Raw genomic sequence first — 21,730 nt, 5'->3', positions numbered from 1 at the left:
TTAATTAAGTCAATAATATATTTTCCCTCCTCTCTCTCTCTACTCTTTCACGTTATTTCTCTATTTTCTCCAACATTGGGGAGTTACAGAAATTGAAAATGGGGATTTAGTGGAAATCACACCAAAAGAGTCATCAGAATTGGCAGAGAAGACAGTGGATCCAAGTAGAATTCGAAGAGATTGTATATTGATAACTTCTTTCTCATTCAAGTTCTACTAAAGTAGAAATAACAGAACAGGTGGGGGAGTCCAGAACCGGAATGGAAAAGAAAATTTTAGTGAAGAAATTAAGCAAAGGAGAACGATTTGCGATAAGGAAATAGCCCTAATGACAAATATCCTTCATGACAAATATCCTCCAAAAAATGAAAAAAGTACCACTACCCAAATGAACAGAAAACAGAGATTTAAAAATATTATAATCCAAAGCAATAAAATTTCCGGGGTTATAGCATGAGTAGTATGGAATACTGGGTTGCATCCCATGTTTTTTATTTTAAACCAAACTGAGCAAGCAATCTGTTATGGTAAGGCCCCACAGCCATATATATTTAGGCACCAAATTTCCCAGACCCAATCCCCAATTTTTATGTTTGCAATAGATCTCCCAAGCCCCAGCACATAAGGAAAAATTTATATTTTGTTGGACCAAGCAGACCGAAGAAAATCTGTCATTATATTCTTTATTACACTGCTTCCAAGTTTTGAAAGTAGGGGTAATACAATCATCGAAGTAGAGAGCCTCCTACCAAGATTTAGAAATTGTTATAAGCATAAATTCAGTTAATGATGCACACCTGAATGAGCTGTACACTTTTAGCATCAGAGATTGTGGATTGAAGATCTTTTGATTAGTCAGAGTATATAACATGATATAAAAGTGCATCTAGAACCGGTTTCCACCCTTTGAAGAATTGTTCAGTCAAAATATCTGCATTCACAAGGTACACACAATGCTTAAGCGGACAAGAAAGGAAGACAGAGAAAAGATATATGCTATGCTCACATGTCAGACCTTAACATTGTAGCTAAACATGTAAACTTTGAATTAAACCAGGAAGAAGGAACCAATAGTAGTCTGGCCAAGAACCTTGGAACTCCGGTCCAGACCATGAGAAGCAACCTAAGCAGAGAAAAAATATGTTGTTTAGAATGTTAATTACTATGTGAAAGTTGAAAGACAGAAAAGGGGTAGAGACAGAATATTTCCTTACCATATAGGTCAAAGCAGCATAACGTTCTTCATTCAGGTAAAGAGGCTTTCCTCGATTCATTTCAAAATCCTGAGGTAAAGAACAATACAAATCAGAGATATTTAAAGAACAGAGAAAAGAATAATAAGAAAAATTTGAACTTCTGACTTGAGTTACACATTTAGCACCCAAATCCTGGGAAATCTTTAATATGCACAAGTAAAAACTTGTGTAGAGTTACACAAGCACCTTTTGACCCATTGTAACAGGTTTCCAAATTTTTTTTTTATAAAATAATTCAAAAACAGAAAATATATTTATTAGCGAATTAGTTAATTAAGGATTTAGGTTAATCACATCTAAGCTCCATCCTCAAATTCATGTTCATCATCCAACTTCTTCATTCCTCAGAAAAAGCTTCAAGCTTTTTAACCCATCAAACTTTTTTTAAATTTTTTTTTAACCTAATTATCCCTAATTACTTCACTCTCCTCTCTCCCCTTTCATCTCCTCTCTCCCCACCTATCACCACCATTCCTTCCTCTACAATGAAAATCCCTGTCTCTGAAAAATGCTCTCTGCCTCTGCAATTATCCATTTCCTGGATCTGGATTTTGCAATGTTTTTTCTGGTTCTGGAGTGGGATTTTAGGCAAGAAAACATGAACCTTCAACTCCAAAATCATCAGGCAAGAAAACATGAACCTTCAACTCCAAAATCATCATAACAAGTCTCTACTATCTCATCTCATTCATAATCTTCAAATCCAGAATCATTATTTTGTGTGAAATGCAAGTGGTGAGAAGAGAAGACAAGAAGAAAAAAATAAGAAAACATGAACCGACAACTCTTCTCCTGAGCCCATCTCCTCTCCTCCTCTTATGGTTTTTTTTCCTCTTCATCCTTGCAAAAACAGATCTGAGGAGCGGGCAACCACCGCAGGAAACTGTGCACAAGACCACTGCAACCAAATCTACAACCCAGAAACCCATCACGATCGATCACCACTCCACAACCAAACCGCAGACCCGCATGGAAACCAGATCTGAGGAGCTCCACAACCAAACAGCGGCGGATCGGACCTCGTGAGGGAGATCGGCGCGGGAACTGGCGAGGAGCGTGGCGCGTGGCGGCGGAGCTGGTCACAGCAACAGAGGAGGAGCGTGGCGGCGGCGCGGAATTGTGGAGGAAAGAAGGAGAAGAGGTGGTGGTGCGGTTGAGAAGGAAGGAAACGAGGTCAGGAGGTGGTGGTGGCGGCGGCGAGGCCAAGGAGGTGTGGCGGCGAGGCCATGGGAGAGATGAAGGAGGTGGCAACTAGGGTTTTGTTAGAGGATGAAGGTGATAATGAAAAAGATTAGCATAAATAGTGTGATTAATAAAAAAAATTGAATTATTTTTCTTAAAAAAACCTGGAAACCTGCTACCACAAGTCAAAAGGTGTTTGTGCAACCTTACACAAGTTTTTACTTGTGTATGTTAAAGGCCTCCTATAAATCCTGACAAATAGAATTCAAAAACAAGCAATTGTGATTTGTGAATGCTCAATAATAGTTAATTCAGTTGAAAGTGGAGGGATTGATGCAAAGGATAGAAGAGACAAGGTCTGAATACTTTGTAAATAATAGTTAATTCAGTTGAAACTGGAGGGATTGATGATAATATGACATAATATGTATCGGACCACCGAATACATATAAATGACAATAACTTAAAACTAGGATGACAGATGGTGAAGATGACGCACATCACATTGACGTGATGCAGGACATGGATCGGCAAACAACTGCCTCGGCTGCAAAGACTGATTTCTAAGATGAAGAACCAAAAATGAAACTCATGGTCGGCACAATAACTAGGTCTTCATAAAAAGTATGCATAGTGCTTTAAATATCAATTTAAACTATGAATTGACTACCTATATATGATGTTTTCGCCTTTCAAGGTCTTCACAAGTATTGACTATCGTGTCTATTCAAGAATAGATATTGACAAACATTTATGTCCCTATGGTTGAAGATCTCATTCCTTCTTAAAAAATCACCTATATAACTGGTTCTCTAACCATACCAAAATCTGAAGCATTTGTCTCACTCCCCAATTTATTCTGATGGATACGGCTGTGGCAGTGGTTGGGAAGGTTGGCACTTGAGTAATTGCCCTCTATGCTCCATTGTCAACAACTCAGTCAACCCAAGTTGGTTTTATGTTTCGCATGGTTTTACAAAGAAAATTGTTATTGTGTCCACACCATTGAGAAACTGGAGGCAAAGCTGATTTTGAAGGTGATAACCACAACACTTTTTCAGATAATGAATACAGCTCAAAGAAGATCAACAAGCATCATGCTTCGCCACCACAGCCCATCTATTAACTGTATGACTTGGATCTCTCACTGTTCTTCAGCTGAATGCTTAATTGATTGCATGCCATCTTTTGTTCCAAACAATCAAGTGCCTCTTTCTCTTTCATTCACCGATGAATCCCTTTACACTACTCCTCATCGTTTTGGTTATACTTGATTGGTCATGATGTTTTTCTAGGTCTTGAAACATTATATGCTTGTGCTAGTAAACGTAATTTTCTAGGTAACTATCAGATGTAGAAGGAAGGTCGATGCCATTCTCCTTCACATCGTTTTTATAATGAGGACACTCCTTAGTTTACCTCACCATGTGAGGCTGACTCCAGCTTCTGCAGTATTATCCACTCTACGCAGTGGCTGCTTTTAAGTTCACTACCAAACCAATCGACTTGCCGCAGCATCAGCCATCTATGTGATTTCCTTCAATAGTTTGAGCAAACATCAGGTCTCCAGTCCCATTGCCTTTGTTGAGCACACCAGTAACTCTTTCGTCAGTCTCTCCCAGTTGTCATCCCTCTGTCCTACGGTTCTTACTTCTAGTCCAAGTGACCAAATCTCTAGTAATGAATCACTTTTTTCTTCCCTTTCTACCTCTAGTTATTCGCCAACTGTGACCTTAGCTAAGACTGCTAAAGTGCAATCCCATGGAGTTAGTACAGTACTTCTCGCTCTCTCCCTCTCAATCACTAACGTGCCATATATTCTTTGTTCTCCATTAACTTTGCTTTCCATAGCCGCCTCACTCCTCCTCTTGATTTCCTAATCACTTTTACTAAAGATTCCATCATCATGGAGGACCAGAGTTCATAGAGGACAATTGGCAATGGTTGAGCCACATGGACTTTACCAACTTTCAGCGGTTAGCATAGGAACAGTTCTTGACATATAACACCAGGCATCAGACGCGGGTCATTCCGTATCGGGCATGAACCACCGGGTTGAACTTGGTCCAAAAACCAACATGCAAATTCACAACCCTTAGGGAATATCATTCCCTCCCTCTTAAAGAAGGTTCGCCATGGAACCTAGAATCCTAGATATAATTGGAAACATGTCAAATTTGGGATTTAAACATGAGGTTAGCATAGGGCATCAGACGCAGGTCATTACGTATCGGGCATTAACCACCGGGTTGAACTTGGTCCAAAAACCAACATGCAAATTCACTACCCTTTGGGAATATCATTCCCTCCCTCTTAAAGAAGACTCGCTGTGGAACCTAGAATCCTAGATATAATAGGAAACATGTCAAATTTGGGATTTAAACATGAGTCGGTTCTAGTACCAAGTGGTATGCACAAAAACGCTTACCATCATACTAAAAGCTTAACCTGCTAGAAGAGGTCCAATTATTGACATATAACACCATCCCACTATCGCAGGCCCTTCCATACTGGGCATAAGCCACCGACTTCAACCCGACCCGCATACCTAATGCATCATCCTGACCCTTTGGACATATCAAAGCACTTGCAATATTTGCTCAATAGTGGAGTCTTCCCTCACTATACATGACGAATTATGACATCCTGGTCTTGGCATGCTCTAACATTTGGTAACAAGTCTTTCCTCATTGCGACAATTACTTTGTGAGTCTATTAGTTAGGGAAACATACATCAAGTATATTACCTTTGTGAGTCTATCAGTTTATTTTCATATGAACTGTGTAATATTATTACACTATGTACAACCATTTGTCCGTTTTCCTACCTCAGGTAGGATGATCTTGATTTTAATAACATCGGTTTAAACCACTGAACGTGAGCCTCTGAATTAGAGTAACATTCAAATTGGAGAGAACTAACCTAAAGAGCCAGCGAACCAGTTAAACTCACCAAAACAATGATTGAATTAATTTGAAGACCGAAAAATAGACTAATAGAAAAGGTCGAACCACAAAACGATGATGGACAGGTTCGAACCAGACAATGAATGAAAGAGCAAAGACAATAGGTGACGATGGCGAAAAGCCGGAAAAGAAAACAGACACCTGTGCAGGAGGAGAATCGAAGGTGGTGGTGGCGATGTTTAAGCTAAGGCTGTCATTACTGATTCAAATACCTGATTAATTCGATAACCGCATTGTTTTAAATTCTATTCCATATATAACTTCAAGAGTCCTATCAATTCTAAATGAAAGAAAATAACAACATAAAGAATATTCTAAACCATTGTAAATAAATCTGTCGAAGGGAAGCTTACCTCCTCACCAAAACAATCCAAGTAAGGAGAAGGCCAGGGGGCCTGACGTGCAGATCTTTGAAGCAGAACGGTTGTTCTCTGTAGCAAAAATTCAACACTATTGTAAGTTTATATCCAAGCAAATAAGTAACTAATTAGTTAATAAAGAACATACCGAAGAGGAGGCAGGACAACGTAGAAAAAGGAAAAAAAAAAAATGAGGAAATCCAAAGGACAAGATGGAAAAAGGAGAAAAAAAAAAGAGCAAAACATCCATGCGAATGAGTGATTCAAGAGAACAAAATACCCTAATCAACAGAAACACTCCAGTACCAGCTCCACAGGTTATTGCATGTGTTTGGCATCCACTTTCCCTTAAAATGTAACAAAGGAATTCAAAATCAGAACAATAATCAAATGTATGGGTAGTATACAAATGAAACAAGTCCAATTGAAAATTTTCACTCCAAAATAAGGCCTAGAAAACAAAAGTATAATCAATAAGATATATCTGAACATAACTACAAACATTGTGCCCCAATTAACCCTTCTAATTTGAGTGTTATGTAACTTATGTCCAAATCCCCTGACTAAATCTTGTAATGAAAGCAACATCAATATTCAATATGCATAATGGATCAGTTCTCAAAAATCCATTTATATAGAACTCTTAGAATTTGGGTTAGGCCTAACTCTAACCCAAAAGCTAGCTAGCTTGCACTATCATTTATAAACACTTATTTGACCATATCTCTTGTCAATGTGGGACTTCTCAACAACCCCCTCACGCCCAGAACTGGACATCTGGAGTGTGGAATTTGCAGGAATGAATATTTTCGGGTTGCCCATATATGGGCGGTCTCCAATAAATGGATCTTCGATTGGATCCAATACCATCCTTAGAATTTGGGTTAGGCCTAAATATACCCCAAAAGCTATCTTAGAGGTGAGGGCTGCTCTACCCATTATAAACACTTATTTGGCAATATCTCTACTTAATGTGGGACTTCTCAACAAGAACATATTTCATTAGCAGAGACTACATTATTATCAAAGGGGAACGCCCTAATTTTTTATCATGTCGTCATCATTGGCATCAAGATAAAAAGAATAATCAAAATAAATCCAAAGTTGAACTGCAATGCAACCATTGCATCATGAACAACTATTACTTTTTAATTCCACACTCGGTCTGCAAATCTGACATGAAAGTCATTTGCACCAGAAAGAAAAACTTCACACTTTAACTCACATATAAGGATCAAATATTCTTTTTTTGTGACTTGACATGAATTTGAAATCAATATGAATGCTACCGTTGTTTCCTAACTCTACCTAAAATCCTTACCACATTTGTAAATTCTAGTTTAGAAGATGAGCTAGAACTTAAAAAAAAAAAGTAACATTTCAGGTCTGAGATAGTCAAGGAAAAAGGGAACAGATCTGCATAAAAGGTGAAAAGCACATTTTAACTTTTCATGTGTGAAACTTATATTAGAAGCTCAAATAGTGCAGCTGTCAATCAACTTGAGGGAGAACCGAGGGAGAAAACTGAAACCAAGCTTGTAATTTTTTAAGTAAAGCTTAAGAATCTGAGTCAAAACTTAAAATGCTCAAATGCATTTCTAAGCATAAACTAAAAAATTTATCATGAAATTGGCAGAAGATGAACCTGCAGCACGATTTCCAACTTGGGGAGCACAACCTACCACACAGCAGGCACAAAGCAGGCTCATCCAGAAGTGATTTGCATTCAGGGCAGCGCTGTTTGATACACCTGCTTAAGCATAGATGTCGTATGAATAGAAAAGTGGTGATTACTATTGTATGTAATATAACACAGATTGGATATGATAACTAGAAGTACCTCTGCAAAAGATTCTGATAAACATTTGGTAATCTCATTAACTCAAATGGAACTACAGGTGTTACATGCATATTATATTTAAATCTCTGTGATTCAAATTCCTTGCAAAAATGACGACACCAAATCAAGACTGAAGATCTGGAAAGTTCATCCTTGAGAACCACATCAAGAGAAGGAATTTGAAACATATTCTCAAGCTCTTGAATTTTAGTGGCCTCAAACATATCAATATTAATCCTGTCCATTGTGTCCTTTGGGGTATTCCACAATCTATCCAACAAATTTTCCTCACCACAGAACGGTGCTGGGATAGAATAATAGAGTATCTTCCACAATAATGCACATCTTCGCAAAAAAGGAAAGCTAAACCTCCGAATTGCATCTTTGATATCAATACTAGGGTCAAAATAGTTTGACACAAAGTACTGCTGAGCATATCCAGACTCGCCCAAAACTCTATATATGTCATTAATCAGGTCATCCGAAAGAGCTGATGCACTTGATGATTTATCCTTTGATTGCTGATAATACAAAACTATAGCCTGTATCCAGAGGAATATGGATTAGGAAATACACACACTATTGAGAACACTTATTAATTAAGTTGGAAGCAAATTGACCAACCTGGGTTACAGCTACTATGTAGAAAACATGCACTAGAGATAACAGAGATTCTTCACATGACAAAAGTGGGTGTGGTAGACAAAAGAGAACCCACATTAATGATGAGAAAGGATCATGAGAAAGTACAGGACCTGAAGCCTGACTCCAAAAATGTAAGTCAGTGTTTGACAGGTCCATTTCAATAGACTTCATGATAGATAACTTATCACCTGTGAATATATAACAGTTTCAAAATAGTACAATCAGTAGCAGGTAGAAACACTTTATAACGGAAGAAAAAACTATAGATATCAATTCAAGCAAATTATTGGCATACAAAAAATGCATTTAAATAATGGACATAATTATTATTGGCATTCAGTAATTAACTTATGAGTTCATATGCAAAACAAGGACCCATATGAAGTTTGCTCCAATAGCATATTATCAATATAGGTTGATTAGAAGGAAGACACAGCTGCCTATTAATTCGTGTTAGGTAATAAAGTTGAGAGCATTCTATTTTGAGAACAAGAGTGGAAAGCAACTTTAAGCCTAAAAAAATTCATGACAAAAGTTTTGTCAATAAAATAATAAGAGTCAGAAGACGATAACTTGGATGGGATAAATGAAGATACTGATATATAATGAGCAAATAAATGTAATTTCAAATCTTTTGGGGATAAATATAAATAGATAACTACCTCTGATTCACATCCTGTCTCTTCTACAAGAGAGGGATCTGTATTCTAATTTTTTGTATCAGTTACAAATTGTCTCTTTCTTGGTAGTTCTCTTCTACAATAGATAACTACCTCTAATATTTTGTATCAGTTACAAATTGTCTCTTTCAAGATAATAAATTAAAAAGAAAAGTGAGGAAAATTAAAAACATGGTAAGTTCGTAAAATCATTTTTGTGTTTGTAAAAATAGAAATTAGTAAAAACATTATGTTTGAAGCGATAGAAACAGTACTAAGAACAAGAATTATACCTATCCCAGGAACATCATTGTTTGCATAGAGGGAAACCCCAGAGCAAATAGATTCTGCAAAGCTTTGAAGACCTAGAAATCTTTGAAGTACATGAAGAGAATTTTTACTTCGTGTCTTTTGAACAAGTTTCAGCAACAATGATAATATAAAGCCACTTGCAGATTTGAGTTCTTCATACATGGAACTAAGAGCAAAATTTGGAGTCAAAGAAGTCTTTCCACAACGTGCAGCAATTTCCATTGATGTCAAGGAGTACTTGAGAGTGTCCCACATCAGCATTGAGTGGTTTCTTCGGGAAAATCTTGATAACTTATCTTGTTTGCCAGGGAAATACATTTTAGAAAGAACCCATGAGAAATTCTCAAGATTTGGTCTAGTTCTATCAATGTGATTCAACGGAATAGCTTTTAGGAATTTATCATTCCCTAGTGCATTGGCAGCAGATTGTAACAGCTTCATGGCGTGCTCAAGGCGAAGCGAATAAGTCATGCTACTTGATCCAGCTAAGGGGGATGTGGTATGCATTGAACCATTCAGCACAATAGACTGCTTAATAGGCTTCCGCAATTCTCCAGGTAAAGTCGGGAGGACACAATTTACAAGTCGGCGGCACACTGGGCAGAGAAACTCTCCCTTAAAAGAAAAAGGAACGAAAAATTGAAAAGAGATAAATAAAAGAGCATTGAGATATCATAACAGTCAATAGATCACTAAAAGAAAATACTTAAACCTGATCTGGGTCGACGATATGTCCTCCTTCAAAAACAATTCTTCTGACAGATCTGTCCAAGAAGTTTAAGGTATTCAGGGAGTCATATCTACTCAGTCACAATAACACAAATACTACCCCTCAATTGGAGAAGGGGGGGGGGGGGGGGACTTGATCATCTACACAGTGCATTTTAACCATTTAAGCATTGAGTGTATGTGTGTGTGTTAATAGGTTCATCATACTTCATTTGATCGAAGTACTCAGGTAGTCATGTGTATGCATCCATAATAAGCCTCAAATCTCCATTTCTTTTAGTACAAACTTTAGGCTATGTTTGGATATTAAATGGCGAGTGAAGTGGAATGGTATGTGATGAAATGGAAGAGTGAAACAGAATAAGTTTTAGTTAGAAATAACGTAAATAGTTAGGATATCTTGTAGTAAATGTAATTAGGTAACGTAATTATTGTAAATAGGAAAACAATGATATTATGTCTTTTCCAATGTTGTCTCACAGTTTCTCCTTCTTCAACATGGTATCCGAGCCTGACGAGAGGCAATCCTAATTCGTGATTCCTGGCGGGACCCATTGTCCTCCAATGTGAATTTTTTCCGACCTTAAAAACTCTTGCCTCTCCTGTTCGGTAGCGTCTTTTCATTTTCCGACCACCGCCATTGTTTTCTAGCAACCCTCGCCACCCTCCGCCCGATGAAACCACAACTTAAATTCTCACACCTAATTAGAATCCAGTGGTACGCGCTCTCACACGCCTCTACTTCACGAGCGTGTGAGATCCTCGCGCTCCTACTTACACCAAGCATGGCAGCACGTGATGCATCATCTGCAGCCACCGGTTACATAGCCGGACTCACCTTTCCCGTCAGGTCCCAGATCTAACCTTCTTTGAGTTTTTGGGCCTGGAATTAATGAGATATATTGGTCCAGCATTGTTATCTATTGTAAGCACACTAGTTTAGCACCACTGATTGTGACCCATAGCTTCCGCACACTCCTGGGACTCATATTTTAAGGTGGTTTACGGGGCACCAACCCTCAAACCCTTCTGAAACACTAGATGTCTATACTGATTTCTAAATGAGGTTCGAGCGCTTTTAGATCTTTGGTTCTACTACTTTTGTTGTGCACACTGGTAATTTGGTTGTCGGCCTCTCCAAGTCTCCTTGTCATAGTCCTTGGATTCTGGACTCCATTCAACTCCTTTTCACAAATCAAAACAATAAGGAGGGGATCCCCATTTCAAGGCTATGGAGAACCAGTAATTTCATTGAGGATTTATAGTGTGTTAACCCATTTTTATGATTCTTATACAGGATACGATCCATTACACTAGGTGTCAAACTATACTTGCACCAACTATTTGTACAATATGAAATTAACTAATCAAAGTGTTGAATCATATAATATTTTTATTGGTACATTATTTAATACTAGAAATAATACCCGTGCGTTGCACGGGTTTATTTACACTACTTTTTTTAATATAGTATAAAAATTATTACAGTGTAATTAAATTTCTTTTGTATTAGTATTAAATTAATTTTAAAAACTTTGGTTGTAATATATATTGATTTGAGTTCTCTGTTTTTAGGTTTATTATTGTGGTTTCAATTGCAGATGTGCTGATTTATCATATATCCGGTTGTAAACATTGATACTCAATTATTGTCCCCATATGTTATTCTATTTTTCAATCATAACTAATCTTTAAAAACCAATTTAATAATTTGAAAAATCCTTAAGTGAATTTAAAATATTTTAAATCAAGTAATAAGGTTTTAATATAAGTTATAATAACATATTTTTTTTATACTTTTTTATCAACAATAAAATAATTTTAACTTTTTTTTGAACTTGAAATAATTTTAACTTAAAAATTATAATTGAAATAACTTTTTATAACTTGAAATAAAATAATTATTTTTCTCTGTTATGCTTCCTCAAGTTATTTTTACTTCTACATAATAGATCAAAAATCATATTAATTTTTTTTTCAAATAATATACACATTCAATATAGTAATAATAATATCTTATAGAGACATTATTTTTTTATTTTCAACTATTTTTTCGATATAAATTATTAATAAATATTTTTGTATAAGTAATAAATAGTAATAAGTTTTATTTTTTATTTTTTTAAAATTTCCCAACTTATAATTAATAACTAATAAGATTTATAATTATTATTAACAATAATGTAAAGAATATAAACAAATTATTATTAACATCTATTATTGTCATTAATGTATGGTAGTCAATTTCAATTATTATTATTTTTTAAAAATTCACCTCAAGTTGTAATGAATAGCTAAAATTTAAATAATTTAAATATTTCATTTTAAATAAGAGAAATTGAAGAGTTTTAAATTTTAATATTTACTTTTAAATATGAGAAATTGAAAAGTTTAACAATTAATATAATGAATAATAAAGTTGATGTAGTTTTTATTTTAGTTTTCAATTTTTTTATTTAATGTTTTTAATTCAAAATAAATTTACTATTTTTTATGTGTTTAATGTTATTTTTTCAAGTCTACTTTACATATGTATATAGATATATATATATATAATTTTTTTTATTTTAAAAGTGTTTAATCTAAATTAATTATTAATAAATATTATTTTGTTTTTAATTTTGATATTTTAAATTTTTTAAATGCAAAGCTCAAGTCAATTTTAAGTCTATGAATGTTGTTATTTAATATCAGTAGTTGAATAGTTTTTTATAATAAATTTTTTTTCAGTTTTTAATTTATTAAATTATTTATTTTTAATGTATTTAATATAAAAGTATGTGAGCTTTTATGATTTAATGCATTTATTGCATGCAAAAAACACAAGTGTGCTTTACATATATATATAGAAGATTGAATATTTACTTATGTTTTAAATGTCATATCATATCATACGTTAAAAATAAAGTACTGTGATGAAGTATCAATCTGCTTGTAATTGATATGAAATTTGGTAAACCTGATCTATTTCATAACAATGGAGTGAAAAATGTTACATTAAGGTAGGAAAGGTATTCAAATTCAAAGTTCATAAACAAAAAAGTAACTTATGCTGATTAATCAGAATGATGCATACCTCTCTTTTAATGAAGACAAATATCGGCTAAGGCACTCTTGATGTACTGCATGCCCACATGAAGAAAGATGAACTCCATCGCAATCTATAGGGCTAAATCCACCATTTGCTGGATGCTGAGATGTTGATTCTACAGAATCATTCTCACTAGAAGAATTTTCAGATGCAGAAGAAATTTCTGACCTCTCTCTCACAAGATCGGCTGTATACTTCCCAAGCAATACAGATCCAGTATTTTTTATAGCATCTGAATTCCCTCCAGCAGTTTGAACATTTTCATCCCCATTCATCAAATTAGAAGGCAAGATAAGATCATGCATTTCCTCACGAATGGAGAAGTACATGCCCTGTTCTAATGTCTCAAAAGTATATGGTGTCTTTTCTATTTCATCATAAGATGTGTCTGGGAGCTGAAAGTTTCCCAACGCTGGGAACTGATTCTTAACATATTTCAGAAAAGCATTAACTTCTCCAGGTTGCCCCCCAGAAGATAATTCACTGGCAGCACTCTGAACTATCCGAGTAATGTGGGAAGATGAAGTTGATTCTGAACCACCTGAATTCATGTTCATAGACATATTTGTCTCTTTGGTGTTGATGATAGGCGTGAGTTTTTTATCTGATTGGCAAAGTTGGGCCCATGATACTGGACCCCTGTCAACAGAACTCACAAGCCTAGATTTCTTGAGCACAGAAATTATGACTGAATTAAGATATGAACTAAAATAAGGAACGGTAAATAAAATAAAATAAAAATGCAGTGCACCAAACTATAACCTATTTAAAATCTAGCTCACAGCAGGTATAGTACTTCCATATACCTGTAGAAGAATCAAATATGAAATGGGATGTCTAGAATTGGGGTCATGGCAAAGAGAGCAAACAACTTGCTTAGATTCTTCAGAATCATGTTCGCTGTCTAAGTCACCTTCATGATCAAGTTGAGAACCATCATCAACAGTAGGATCAACGCTGGCCAAAAATTTTGTCTGCTGGGATCTCATCTTTTCCTGCATTAAAAGCCAAGTAAACCAATACACTGAATCAAATGGTGATGAGAAGTAAATTGGCACAACAGAACAGGTCAAGGCAAATCTGGATCAAAGTAAACAAAGTGTGTTTGGGACAATTGAGAATGTTCGCAACCAAATGCCTTCCTTAGCCTGTAAAAAACCAGCTAAAAGACATAAAAGCATGTCTTTCAAAATATTCTGGAGTTTAAATATTCAATTAACTAATGTAACGTCTCAGAATTGTCTTGCAATAAAATCAGATGAAGGACAGGTAACAGAAAACAACATCTTTTAATATCATTAACTAAAAAAGAAAACAAACACAGCCATGTACCATAATTGCAGCCTGCCTCTCTCGAGCTTTGGCCTTGCGTTTCTCACTATCAGAAGAAGACAATGAGGCACTTGAGTTTCTAGCTGGAACAGATTCAGAAATATGATTGACCACTTCAGGAGCAAGTTTTTGCAACTCAGTCATGCATCCATCATCGATCTCCGCAAATTTCTTTAGTATGCTTTCAATTAGAGAAGATAAACTACAACCACCCGCGTCTACAATGTTGTCTACATTATCCTTCCTGTGCATTTCCATCAATAAAACAAGAAGTGACAACAGACTTTGATTACCAACATCATAAAAAGAACTCCCATCAATTATTTCTCCAGCGAAGGCAATTATGGGAATTTGTGCAACATCATGACACGGATTCTCACTAGATTCTTTCTGCTGAAAACAGATATCTAATGATAATGCTAGCAAATGTAACGCAGGTAGAAGAACACCATCAGGAGCACGAGATTCAGCAGATTTAAAAGTAACAACAGCATAAAATAGAACTGCACGAATAATCTGTAGGACAACTTTGCAAGTAGCTATTCTGGCTATCCCCTTCAAAGGAGGATAAATTTTGGTCCACCGGGGCAGTTGAGTAGTGAGTGCTGAGACACTGCAGAAGCGTAAGTATCTTTCTTCTGCAACTTGTAAATCCTTTGAATTCCATCGTGAGTGATACAAGTCCAACTCTTTCCAATATGGCCATCGCAGAGAATACATACCCTAATATAACAGATCAAAATCTGGGTAAATACAGTGTACCAAAAAAAAAATTATAAATCTCTTCAAGAGTCAACAAACCTGATTAAAGCCAGATGGATTAGAATAAATAGCAACTGTATCCAAGATGCCTTGAAGCTGCTCAAACTTGGAGAGATCCCGAGGAAGAGACTTCAACAATTGGCTATGAGTCGCATCTCCAATGGATAACTTATAAATTAGTTCTCTTTTCAAACTTTCAGCAGTAGTTAGCCCACAAAAGCGCCGTTCTTTAACTATCTGAATAATAAGAGTAAGCATTTCCTGGACTAAAACAGGTTCATGTCTGAAAATAAGAAAGTATTGATAATTAAACAAATTATTTATAAAAAATTATAAATGAGAAGGAAAAATGGGATGAGTTACACAACAAAATTGAAGACAAAGATATGATAATCATTAATCTGGGAGATGATTATCATAAGATCCTGATCAGACACTCCTATGAAAGGGAACAAGCCAAACTTCTCAGTTAGATCAGGAGTTCAATCCTCACAGCCTGATAGGTACTTGCATCCCTTAGGTTAGTTAGTTAGCAGTTCTGTCAGAGTTCTGTTAGCTTCTGGAGTTAGTTAGGGTAGGGGAGGGGAGTGGACATTATAAATAAGAGGGAGTTGACAGGGATTAGAATCTTTAGGCATCATTTAGAATGGGGATTTAGGAGAGAGGCTGAGACTCTCGAATTACTTAGCAAGAGTGTACTTTTCACAACAGTTTTCCTTCTTTCTTGGCTGATTCTATCACAGCACTCATTCATTTTTCATAAACTAAATCTCAACACAAGATAAAGCAAGCTTGTGCATAAGGGGAATGTAAGACACTTAATGTGCCTCCACCTCAACTAACAACTTAAAGCTTCTAAGAGAGTTAGTCATTCACAATATTAAACAGTCAATTGAGAAGACTATGGCAAGAGGTTGAATTGGCTGTTATGTAAATGGAACGGCCTGTTTTTGTCACGGAATCAATGCATATCTGCAGATGGTACCCTAATAGTTCGAGTATATACAGTCACAAGGAAACGGAGTAGCCATGTTGAGGTACTAACTTTTAAGACTATAAGATCAAAGATAAAAACACAGTAGGAACCGGAGGACCCAAAAGATCCAATAACTAAGTAACCATTTATGACGTATTAAGTGCACAAACCATTAAAATAATGAGCTCGACCAGTATCCATTTCAGTTAGGTCAGTCAACATGATAAAATGAAGCGTGCATAGATTACAAGATTGCATTTTTTTCCTAGAATATTTTCACTATGACATAAATTCATAAAAGAATGACATGAGACAGAAGAAAATGATAAAATGATCTGCTAAAAGAAAAGAACAGTAAAATAAATTATTCAGGAGAAAAAAGAATAAAACTTGACAAAGTCTATATATTACATATTATCCCTAATAAAGAAACCCCTTTGTAGCTAAGAAGACTAATTCATTTGCACGAAGAAAGACATTTACAAAAATTATGCTAAATCAGCAACAGCAAATCTATATTTACAAATGTGCTTAATAATTCTAACATATGGAATTAAATTCCTACAATCCTGGACATGAAGCATTACAAAAATAACATAGAATCATGAAAAGTTTGTCATTTTGCAGGAGAGGACATACTCGTTAGATTGTTCTAGATTTAGGGAAACATAGTTTGATAGTCCAAAGCGCTCTAGAATTCTACTGACATATAGATCTTCTGGAGCAAGTGCAGCACAACACTGAAGAAGAAATAGATCAAGCTCCATACCTGGTTCGGACCTGTAGAAGTAAAGAAATGATATAGAAAAGTATAAAGGATGAGTTTAAATCCTTAGATACAGTGTATAGTAATATAGACTTGACTTACCAGCGCACGGACTTATACCATTCACAAGATAGTAAAGCCGCATCTCCATTTTTACGCCACATTCCAGCATGGACTTGAGCACAAAAGACCCTAATCCGCAATGGATGCTCCATTACAAAGGCAGAGAAACCATATGGATGACTTCCCCGTAAAGCATACCCAAAGAAGTCACTGTAGATTTCTAATGAATTATCAGAAGAAACATCAGGCACATCAGATTCACAAAAACATCTTCTTAGAGCCTTCTGCAACAACGTGGAAATCAATCTATGCAATGGAATGTGCACAGATATATCCTGTGAACTAACATCATAGACTATCAGTGGCCAATCAGGCGATGAAAGAAAACGTAAACCATCTGATACCACAGGAAAGTCTTCTTCCATGGCACTATCATCCAAATTGGAACTAGTGCATGTATTTTCTGGATCAATTTCATCATTTATTCTGAACGTGCCATCCTTCACAGCACTTTTGCCAATTTCCAGGCTATCAGCATAGTCATCAGAACATTGTTTACCATGATCTCTGCCTGAACTTGCAAACCTACCAAATGAATGTGTACCCCTTCTGAAATTAGACATTGTTCTCTTAAATGCAGAAAAATTGTCATTATAGTCAATACCGCTGTTTTGGGATAACATGTTAGGAAGCATCCCAGGGGTATTTTCAACGCCAAAACAATTCTCAATAGCCCTTAAACACTCATATACCAGCCAAGTGGCTGATTGTGGAAGAAACAAATGGGAAGTGGTATCAGATTTTGTATCAAAAACCTTTGGGCAAGCGAGGGCATTATTCCTAATGGTCACATTGCATGCAGAGGATTCCTCTGAAAGCCGACCTACCTTTGTATGTCTTCGAACATCTCCATAATCTGTTTCATTATCTGTTTCATTATTATTTGAGCTCGAAACAAGCTCATCATCCATCTCTCCCTTGGTAGCATCAGAAAATGCTCCTTCCACCAATAGAGCATGAATATTGGCAACAAAGTTCCCTAAAACAAAAGGCAAATGGACATTCTCATTTTCTTCTTCTATATGCTGGCCTGTTTCCCTCTTTTGAGGGCTCATTCCTTGCACATAGGACAGAAGTCTCATCCAAGTTCTTGAGATATCTTGCTGATCATTGGTTATAAATTTGGGAACCACCACGTGGCTCATAACAAATCGAATATCTTCAATAACACGTATTGTTGTCTCATACAAATTTACCCACCTAGAAACCTGCAAAAGGATTCTATATCTCTTTAACAAAACAACATGAAAGACGACTAAAAACATGACTGTAAAATATAGCTACATTTTATCAATAAAACATATCGACTTCACAACTAGAATCTCAAACTAGTTAAAATTATTCAAAAGGACAAAAGCCGGACAGACTTGGGCATCTTGACATTATATCTATTGAAGTAGTATTGTAATAGCCCATTACCTGCAAATGTCCGTCTTCAGCACAAGAAATAAAAATATTTTCAAGACATTCCAGCAGCATGGTTAGAAGGTTGATTTCCTTTACAAGATGTGGGGTGAGAGTGGGTACTGTAAGTATCTGCACAGAGAACATAGATAGTAGTGGATATCTCTTTAGAGGTAGGTCACTGCACTCTTTTATGGCCTCATTTATAATACTCGGATAGTAAGTGAGAAAAACTTTAGCAAACTCGTATTTAAAAGTCGGTTCTCCCAACAATTTCAGGAGTAGCTCATGGAGTTTCTTTACAACATCATTGCTTAAGAACCTCTCAGCTCTCACCATGATGCCCAATAAACCAGTAGAAGAGAACAGCAACCGAGCAACATAACTGAGCAAACTCTCACTGTGCTTGCAAAATTCTAAAAGCATATCAACCACAGAAAAAGTTAGATCATTTGCAGCCTTCTTTCTTTTTGAAACGGAATCACTTGCAATAGTGAGTTTGCCTTTCCAGTAATCGAAAAGAGAACCAAGCACAGGAGCAACAGTGTTTGCGATCTCCTCCGGAAGTGGTTTTACCTGCTCAGCACCCTTATGCATCGAGCAGAACCCGTCACGCTTCCATGCTGTCACATCTCCACAATCACAACAGCCTCCGCCTGTGTATATAACAAAGTAATCATGGCCCTTGTGATCCCCATTCTCAAAACAAGGAACACAGATAGCACAAGTCGGGTCATGTTCACACGTCCTACACCTGTAAGCTATATCAGTGCGTCCCCAAACAGCCCCACAGACACCCCTCTGTCCAACAGACATAATGGAAAGGCCTCCGAGGGCAGCATTGGGGTCGCCCTCAAACATCAACCACTGCAACCATACCAAGCTCTCTAGGAACATCTTCCTCAAACCCGACTTAGAATCTTGCACAGCTTCTGCTTCTTCCATAACAGACAATATAACATTAACCAGGTCAGGTTTCAACTCCCTCTTCTCCTTAACAAAAGCAACCAAACCAGGCTGATCAAGCTGCTCCTGCGGAACCCCAAACCGGGCAAGCCTCTGAAAACCAAACATCAAACATGCATTTCAACATAAAAATTGAAACCCTAAAACTCAAATAATCTTCACTCAACCAAAAATCCATTCACCCGAAGAAAGGCGAAACAGATCAAATCAGCTAAACCAACGATTAAATGCAAGGTGAATTAAAGTGGTCAAGTTATTGAGAGTGTGAATTTCAGTAAATAAAGCCATGAGAATCGAAAAAGCAAGATTGTTACCCGAACGATTCGATCCCGAGACCGGAGAAGGGGCTGGGAATCAGAGGGCGAATGGATTTCCATGTTCTCAGCCATGATGGAGCGCCAGAATCGAACGAGGCAACAGCACAAAGAGCGAGAGGTTTGACTCTGAGAAAGTGATGAATTCTTTTCAATTTCGAGATTTTGTGACGAAACAAGAACAGGGAGAAGAACCCAGCGACAACACGCGCTGTTGCAAACCCTAATTGGATTTTGCAGTGAAATCCAATCCCATGGAGAACGATTATTATGATCGTGATGATGATAACGCTGATGCTATATGGGAGGGACTACTACGCTCGACTCAAACAGTGTTTTTTTTGCAACCTTTCTTCATAGGGTTAAATTGTTTTTGGTCTCTCTATCGCGTTAATTGGGTGAATACTCAAGTTCATCTTTGAAAGTGTCACACGTTGTCAAGTTAGACCCTAGATGATTGAAATAGCTTTTGTAGTCCCTAAAAGTGGTAGTTGCCGGTCAAGTTAGGTCCTTCACTAGCGGGTTGATATGATGAATGTTCAAGGACTCGTTTGGTACGAGGTGTAATAGTATTAAGTCCGATAAAATTTTGATATTATACAGTGTTTGGTCATACATCGTATAACTTATCATTTCGTTTATATTAATATAAACTTATGTTTCCTGAAATATTGAATAATAAATATTATAAAAATAAAGATGGTGTTAGTGGGTGGTAAGAATGGCGGTGGCGGCCGATGTGGCGGTGGCAGTGATGAAGGGTGGTGGTTGTGGTGATGGCTGTAGAGATGACAATGGTGATACTGAGTCGTGGCGGCGTTGGAGGAGGTAGTTATGGCGATAGGTAGTGGTGGTGATGACGATGGCGGTAGAGGGTGGTGGTCGCGGTCATGAGGGGGGTGGTGGATGGTGTTGGTGGAGAGTATTGTGGTGGTGATAAGTTGTAGGGCGGCAGTGGCGGCAATAGTCATGTTGGAAGGTGATGGTGGTGGCGGTGGCAGTGGAGTGACGTGGTTGTGGCGGTATGTAATGGTGGTGGAGAGTGGTGGAGACGGTGGTGGTAGTGTTGTAGGGCGGTGGTGGAGACAGTGGCGGTGGTAGTTCGGGTGGTGATGGTGATGATGGTGGTGGTGGTGGTGGAGGCAGTGGTGGTGGTAGATTGTGTTGGTGGATTGGCAGTGTTGTAGGGTTGTGAGGTGGTGGTGGTGGTGGTGGTTCGGGTGGTGCCGACGGTGGAAGGTGATGGTGATGATGGTGGTGACAGCGGTAGTGGTGAAGGGTGGTGGTGACAACGGCAATAGCGGTGGTGGAGGGTGGTGGGGTGGTGGAGGATGGTAATAGTGGCGGTAGATTAAATATTTCATGTAACTTATGCATTATACTCTTATCATGTTTTATCCATCATTTATAGGGTGGATTAAATAATTCATCATTTTAATGTATAAGAGAAGATTTGTGTATAAGCTATGAAGCACGGACACCTCTCACATATGGAGTGTCTCGGTGTCGGACACTGACACGACACCGACACTCGTAGAACACCTACACGACACGTGTCAGACACTTCTCCGCGATGTCTGATTAAATTTTTTTTTTTCATCTCGAACACTTAAGTCGACACTTCTTCTTGGTTGGACACCTCTAAAACACTTGTATTTTTAAAGAACATCTAATTTTAAAGAGTGGAGTTTAAAAGAAATTGTTAATTTATCACTTGAAAAACCAGAGTCAAAGACATTTTCAATGATGATCAATAATAGAGTGAAAACCAATAAATATATTAGCTCTTTTGTTCTGTTTCAGAACACACGCCATCAACAATGTTAGATTCAAAAATCAGTGTCAAGTTTATTAGACACAAAATACAATTTGTATAATAATATGGCAGCAGAAACATAAAACAACATTAAATTCCAAATCAGAATCGGGAAAATAATGCTGTTTGAAAATTTTGTCCTAAACCATGTCTCAATGAGAAGCAGTTCCTGAAATCTTGCTTTGCAGAATTCAAATTCAAATCCATAATCACTAATTTTGTTTAAGATAG

The 21,730-nt window shown here is 36.8% G+C and overlaps 1 protein-coding gene across 2 annotated transcripts in view; it reads right to left on the bottom strand.

Annotated features, from left to right (window-relative positions):
• Positions 1 to 20,024, bottom strand: part of LOC130729286 (E3 ubiquitin-protein ligase PRT6) — a 29,206-nt gene extending 9,182 nt beyond the window's left edge. For both annotated transcript variants that reach the window (XM_057580985.1, XM_057580984.1), the window contains exons 1-18: positions 19,684 to 20,024; positions 18,419 to 19,462; positions 16,979 to 18,207; positions 16,750 to 16,890; positions 15,174 to 15,417; positions 14,373 to 15,095; positions 13,847 to 14,035; positions 13,026 to 13,708; positions 9,933 to 9,984; positions 9,202 to 9,835; positions 8,229 to 8,437; positions 7,605 to 8,146; positions 7,410 to 7,514; positions 6,045 to 6,111; positions 5,759 to 5,836; positions 1,215 to 1,283; positions 1,016 to 1,123; positions 798 to 931 (exon numbers count right to left, since the gene is read on the bottom strand). In XM_057580985.1, coding sequence (XP_057436968.1) covers positions 1,049 to 1,123; positions 1,215 to 1,283; positions 5,759 to 5,836; positions 6,045 to 6,111; positions 7,410 to 7,514; positions 7,605 to 8,146; positions 8,229 to 8,437; positions 9,202 to 9,835; positions 9,933 to 9,984; positions 13,026 to 13,708; positions 13,847 to 14,035; positions 14,373 to 15,095; positions 15,174 to 15,417; positions 16,750 to 16,890; positions 16,979 to 18,207; positions 18,419 to 19,462; positions 19,684 to 19,758 — 6,159 coding nt within the window. In that variant the 5' untranslated portion in view covers positions 19,759 to 20,024 and the 3' untranslated portion in view covers positions 798 to 931; positions 1,016 to 1,048. The remainder of the gene's footprint in view (positions 1 to 797; positions 932 to 1,015; positions 1,124 to 1,214; positions 1,284 to 5,758; positions 5,837 to 6,044; positions 6,112 to 7,409; positions 7,515 to 7,604; positions 8,147 to 8,228; positions 8,438 to 9,201; positions 9,836 to 9,932; positions 9,985 to 13,025; positions 13,709 to 13,846; positions 14,036 to 14,372; positions 15,096 to 15,173; positions 15,418 to 16,749; positions 16,891 to 16,978; positions 18,208 to 18,418; positions 19,463 to 19,683) is intronic.
• Between the last annotated feature and the right edge of the window lie 1,706 nt (positions 20,025 to 21,730).

This window comes from Lotus japonicus, chromosome 1, assembly GCF_012489685.1.
Source record: "Lotus japonicus ecotype B-129 chromosome 1, LjGifu_v1.2".
Taxonomy (NCBI): domain Eukaryota; kingdom Viridiplantae; phylum Streptophyta; class Magnoliopsida; order Fabales; family Fabaceae; genus Lotus; species Lotus japonicus.
The sequence above is the reverse complement of the archived record's forward strand: the minus strand, read 5'-3'. Positions and strand labels throughout refer to the sequence as shown.